Source organism: Trachinotus anak, unplaced genomic scaffold (assembly GCF_046630095.1).
Source record: "Trachinotus anak isolate AG129_WGS33_773 ecotype Australia unplaced genomic scaffold, CSIRO_AGI_Tana_v1 ptg000016l, whole genome shotgun sequence".
In the NCBI taxonomy this organism is placed as follows: domain Eukaryota; kingdom Metazoa; phylum Chordata; class Actinopteri; order Carangiformes; family Carangidae; genus Trachinotus; species Trachinotus anak.
The window spans coordinates 17,150,782-17,157,114 of NW_027273867.1; the positions used below are offsets into that span (position 1 = coordinate 17,150,782).

The 6,333-nt window shown below is 42.3% G+C and overlaps 1 protein-coding gene across 3 annotated transcripts; it reads left to right on the forward strand.

The window, feature by feature from the left end:
* Positions 1 to 2,784: 2,784 nt before the first annotated feature.
* cks1b (CDC28 protein kinase regulatory subunit 1B) lies at positions 2,785 to 5,901 on the forward strand. Of its 3 annotated transcripts, none has more exons than XM_071500759.1 (4): positions 2,785 to 2,854; positions 3,162 to 3,229; positions 3,401 to 3,528; positions 4,184 to 5,901. In XM_071500759.1, exons 2-4 carry the CDS (start codon positions 3,171 to 3,173, stop codon positions 4,231 to 4,233), a joined length of 237 nt encoding a protein of 78 aa, XP_071356860.1. In that variant the 5' UTR covers positions 2,785 to 2,854; positions 3,162 to 3,170; the 3' UTR covers positions 4,234 to 5,901. The 3 variants fall into 3 exon arrangements, with proteins under 3 accessions (XP_071356860.1, XP_071356857.1, XP_071356858.1); XM_071500756.1 differs by having other exon boundaries at positions 2,789 to 2,913; positions 4,184 to 4,369; XM_071500757.1 differs by lacking the exon at positions 2,785 to 2,854 and adding an exon at positions 2,915 to 3,052 and having other exon boundaries at positions 4,184 to 4,369.
* The last annotated feature ends 432 nt before the right edge of the window (positions 5,902 to 6,333 follow it).

A 6,333-nucleotide genomic window follows, 5' to 3' on the forward strand; every position in this document is an offset into this window, starting at 1 on the left:
TTTTATTTTAATTTACAATGTTTTTCCATAATTAAATACTGAATAAAATATTTCTGAAATACTCGATAACGTCTGCTACATATTACAAGGGCAGTTCCACTTTACACCCATTATTGTCAGATGTATCACATGTGATTGCTATACATGTTGTTGCATTTTTGAAATGACATTATAACATATACCAAAATCCATATACGTCCATATAGTCCATACACACATATATATATCAGAATCAGAATCAGAATCAGTTTTATTGCCAAGTATGTTTTCACATACAAGGAATTTTTTCTGGTGATTGGTGCAATTGAGGATCAGGGGGATCAGCAACAGTGGGGCTCTCTAGCCTTGTTGATAAGGCTAATAGCAGATGGGAAGAAGCTATTTTTGTGGCGAGAGGTTTTGGTCCTGAAGGACCGCAGCCTCCTGCCAGAGGGGAGTGTCACAAAAAGTTTGTGTCCAGGGTGGGAGGAGTCAGCTACAATCTTCCTTGCACGCCTCAAAGTCCTTAAGGCGTACAGGTCCTGGAGGGATGGTAGATTGCAGCCAATCACCTTCTCCGCAGAGTGGATGATACGCTGCAGTCTGTTATTGTCCCTCTCCGTGGCAGCAGCGTACCAGATGGTGATGGAGGAGGTGAGGATGGACTCAATGATGGAGGTGTAGAAGTTCACCATCATATTCCTTGGCAGGTTGAACTTCTTCAACTGCCTCAGGAAATACATCCTCTGCTGAGCTTTTTTGATGAGGGAGCTGATGTTCAGCTCCCATTTGAGATCCTCTGTGATGGTGGTTCTCAAGAAGCGGAAATGCTCCACGGTAGCCACAGGGGAGTTGCACAGGGTGATGGGGGTGGGTGGGGCTGGGCTCTTCCTGAAGTCCACTATCATTTCCACTGTGTTCAGAGCGTTTAGCTCTAGGTTGTTCTGCCTGCACCAGGTCACCAGACGGTCAGTCTCCCACCTGTAGGCAGACTCATCGCCATCAGAGATGAGTCCAATGAGAGTGGTGTCTTCTGCAAACTTCAGGAGCTTGACAGACTGATGGCTGGAGGTGCAGGTGTTGGTGTACAGGGAGAAGAGCAGAGGAGAAAGAACGCAGCCTTGCGGGGATCCAGTGCTGATGGTCTGGGAGTCAGACACGTGCTTTCCTAGCTTCACGTGCTGCCTCCTGTCAGACAGGAAGTCGGTGATCCACCTGCAGGTGGAGTCAGGCACGCTCAGCTGGGAGAGCTTGTCCTGCAGCAGAGCCGGGATGATGGTGTTGAAGGCAGAGCTGAAGTCCACAAACAGGATCCTGGCATAGGTCCCTGAGGAGTCCAGGTGCTGGAGAATGAAGTGGAGAGCCATGTTGACGGCGTCATCTACAGACCTGTTGGCTCTGTAGGCGAACTGCAGGGGGTCCAGGAGTGGGTCAGTGATGGATTTGAGGTGGGACAGGACAAGGCGCTCAAATGATTTCATGACCACAGAGGTCAGGGCAATGGGTCTGTAGTCATTTAGACCTGTGGGCCTTGGTTTTTGGGGGACAGGGATGATGGTGGAGGATTTGAAGCAGGCTGGCACGTGGCAGGTCTCCAGTGAGGTGTTGAAGATGTCCGTGAACACCGGAGACAGCTGATCAGCACAGTGCTTCAGGGATGATGGAGAGACAGAGTCAGGACTGGCTGCTTTGCGGGGGCTCTGCTTCTTAAAAAGCCTGTTGACATCTCTCTCCAGGATAGAGAGAGACGTTCCTTTGGTAGGGGAGGAGGAGGGGGGTTCTGATGTGGCTCTGATGTGGAGGTTAGTGTCAGGCTTGTCCCACTGTCTTTCAAAGCGCCAGTAGAACTCATTCAGATCGTTGGCCAGACGGAAGTCGTTAATGGAGTGGGGGGGGTTTAGGTTTGTAGTTATCACTTTACATACCCTTTAACCACTTACGTCATTTATATAGAGTTGAACCTGTAAGAATGCATCATAATTTATAAGATGATTCTGTTTTTAGTATTCATAATAGTAATCTGCAAAGTAACTACCTATAACTCTCAAATGGAGGAATAAGAAGTAGGAAGTAGATTTGAATATAAGTAAAAAGTATCATGAAATTGAATACTCAAGTAATGTGTGAATACAAACTAAATTGTATATTTCTGACTTTGTCTTCAAGATAGGAGCCTTTACCTTCCCCTACTTTATCTGACTACAATAGCTGGTGGCTCAGTAAGAATATTTTGGCACTGACAAAAGTTTCTGTACTTTATTAGTTTATGAGAATGCATTGTTTGAGATCTCAGCAGAGAAATACGTTCTTAGCCTGCCTGCAATAAATTTGATAGCTCTTACCATTTGTTATTCTTAAGTGGTTGGTAGACTATCCTGGAAATTGATTTAGAAACATGACATGACATGGTATTAGGTATAAAAATGATAACTTTATAAAGTTGTTGTCAGTTTGCATTAGAGTACCCTAGATGTCCTGCAGCTGCTCTTAGAGCATCACGTCAATGCTCTCTCTCTCTCTCTCTCTCTCTTACATCTGTCGAGACTTGAAATCTACAAACGATGGAAACTGATCTGGGTCACTGGTTATGCAATAACATAAAAGTATGTCACGTTTGGACTGCAGCTGACTCGCTGTAACTTAAACAATGTGAAAGAATGAACCTGGATGTTTTCCTTGCCGTGCTGACCAATTAGGAAGCGATATGGCGTTTGCGTCGATTCTGTGCGACAGACAGAACCGACCAATGGCAAGCGAGTCCTTCAGCTCGATTGGCCAATGGGATGAGGCGAGGTGTATTTGAACAGTGAAAAGCGGGCTTGGAAACATTCGAGAGGGAAACAAAGAAGGAGGAAACATCTCGCCGCTCTTGGACGTAAAAAACTGGAATAATTTACTTTTTTTAAACGTTAGGATACCTCGGAAATTAATTAGGTAACTTTGAAACATCGCTGATTGCGTCACACAGCGGCATAAAAGCCTAGTGTGGCGTTTACACCTAACTAAGCTTTAAGAGATAAGTCTTCTTCTCGGCTAACTTGAGCTACGTTAGCCTAGCTACACTCGCTTAGCGGTACGAGCTAAAACTTGCTGTCACCGTGGCCACTAAACTGTTTAGCTAATCTGCTTCATTTGTGATTCTGAATGTTGACTAATGTTTTAAAAAAACACTTCTCCACCAGATTTCCGTCATGTCTCACAAACAGATCTACTACTCTGACAAATATGACGATGACAAATACGAATACAGGTGCGTATGGTTTATGTTTGTACAACATGCACTCGGACGTTGTCAGTGTGTCAGCGTTATTCTACAACAAATGTAATAAACCCACCATGGTAACATTGTATTGACACCACTGTCAGTTACCTAACACTGTACGCCATAATCGTTTTTGATGGTGCACTCATTTTTCTACAGGCATGTAATGCTACCGAAAGACATTGCAAAACGTGTCCCTAAGACCCATTTGATGTCGGAGACTGAGTGGAGAAATCTGGGTGTCCAACAGAGCCAAGGATGGGTGCATTACATGATCCACCAGCCAGGTATCTTATTCTTGATGTTAAATTGCGGTGAATGTACTCGTCAACTGATCTGATCTAATCTACTATTAGTAAAAGTTGTTTCAAACAAAGAGAAACTGTTTTGACTGCAGCGTGTACTAACACAATCATAACCAGAAACTAGGCACAAGACATGATAGCGGGCTGGGGTTAATTTATGATCATCAATTTCTTTCGTTTTAATTCAACTGATCAGGCTATAGTCAGAAAATTGGGGGGGATTCAGATTCATTTTCTTTCCACCAAGCAATTAATTGACACATTTTTTCAGTTCTTTACAGGACAGTTATGTTGATAGTTTGCATGTTTACTGTTTAGCTGATGGGAAGTTGCAGCCCTTTTGCCCCCTTTGGTTTTTATCAAGATGAAAGATAACAAGTTCCTTATTGACCCCAGTAGGTGTCTGACACTAAAACGGGTACAATTATACAAACCCTTTGAAGAGGTGGTACAGATTGGTGGTCAACATTTCAATAGATTTGGTGACCACAGATGTGAAGCCAGTCACACCTTCTGTTCAAAAATTGTGTAATATGAGCTACCAGAGTCAAGTTTCCCTGCAAAGAATTAAAGCATCACAACTGTTAAGTATGATTTTCTCTTCTTACATATTGTGCATCTTTCCTTCCTCCTCTAGAGCCACACATCTTGCTGTTCCGGCGCCCTCTGCCCAACCCAAAATCCTAAGTGAGAGATGCTCTGGGTCCTTGGAAGATCAGTCCCACTTATGTGCCACAGATCAACGCATTAAAAGAGAGATCATGCTGTCAGATTACCAAACTCTTGTGTGGTAGATGACTTGTAATTTGGGCTGATCGTCATGTTGGACCTCGAGAAGAACTATCACACTTATGAACAGTGGTTGTGGAATGGATTATGCGTTGAAGGAACAAAATCATCACCCTTCTCTTAAGGGAAAAGACTTGTGCACGTGTTAACAGCAACACACCGTCTGCCAGAAACATTCAGATCAGCTAACACTGTCTTCTTGACTTAATCTTTCTGTCCAACTTGCTGAACCTGCTTGGATATTCCAGCTTTTTAGAACAATTGTAATAAGATGTGGGGAGTGAAACTTGTTCAAACATTTGAGTTATTATAGCAGAGTACATTCTGGGTCAAGCTCAGGTCACAAAACAAGCCAGATAGAATAGTTGGATAGATTAAGTTCAACTCTGAAACATCAAATTGCGGTTTTAAGTTACATGTTGCTGCTCAGTTTAAATGACACTGTAAATTGGCATTTAACAATCTGTCATGTGCAGAAAAGCCGCATCTATAATGGTCACCTAACTAGTCTTGATCACTTTTTCAGTAAGAGCATATATTAGTATGGGGCCTACTCTAAAACAAATCTTGTTGATGGGTCTGACTTTACCAGTGAGCTGCTCAGTATTTATGAATGTGTTGCCCTTTCTGAAATAAATGTAAACTTTTAAATCTCATTAGTGTGCACTTGTGTCTTGACAGTATTTGGTCTATACAACTACTGTACAATTGCACAGAGCCACTTAACATGAAATGCATGTATAAAATTAAAAAAAGATGGTTGACAGCTTTAATGGCAGACACTTACCCTAATATGCTCTTATAGAATAAACCAAACTCAGTGAATCAGATGTTGGAAAGACAATTGCATTTATTTTGGTTTGGTGTTGTATATTGCATTGAGGCACTTGTGGTGTGTTCTTTTTTTCCTTCCCACCCACTGTGTCATGTGCCAGTTTACAGTCTGTCCCACTTTACCAATATGTACTGAGCTGCTCTTCTGTCATTTAAGGTTGAGTTTTTGCGTTAAAGTTGTCTGAACTTGTGCCTTTTGTAACATTTCCTTTTGACTTCTGTCTGACATATTTAGTTTGTATATTTACACATGTTGGTATTGAGCTGTTCTGCCTTTCAGAATTAAATCAGTATGAGGAAAGTCACGATACAGACAAAAATCCACCGGACAGCGGCATGAAATTCTTGTGAATACACCCTCACTTCCTCACAGAAAACTCATAAACTGCATGCACAGATGCATCCACACCAGCCAAAGTAATTATCTGATGATCATAAAGAAACTGACTTGCACCTGCTCTACCTATTGAAACACCTCTCATAATTATATCGCACGACATTTCTGGCAAATGTAATATGAAATATCATTTTCACTGCAAATGTATTCACAACATAGCAGATTGAATTTAATGATGGTGAGGGCTCGCTCACATCAGGCCTGTTGCAACAATGAGTTCAACCTGCTGTAGGGAACTTTGCCTGTCAACGTCCATGATGTTTCTGCCATTTGTTTTAATAACAATCACTGATGCTGCTGTTCAGAAAATAAAACTACTGTTTTATAATGCTAAATGCTTTAGGCTCTTACAGCTTCTTTTTATTATGTTGACAGTGACATACTGCTTTCCCGTTTGACCCCAGGAACGACTAGCAGTTTATTCAACACAACATGCGTGTTACTGGAAAAAGTGTGAGCCACAACTCTGCTGTAAACTTGCCATGTGAATGCTAATCAGTTGTTGGGCCACATCACCTTTATCTGTTGTAGTACAATGAATAGATCCCTGCTGGTATGAGTGTTTGTCTGCCAGACAGCTCACTTTGTGAATGTGTGATATTATGGTGCACAGTTGGTGTTCATCCAGTGGCACAGTTATGCTGCATCTGTTGTCTGGCACTGTGACCACACTCTTGTTTTACTTATTTGTCGCCTGTAATCCAATTCCAATTTCTCCAATTTCATGTGTAAAATGGGTCTCATCTACTTGTAAATGTCTCTGTGAG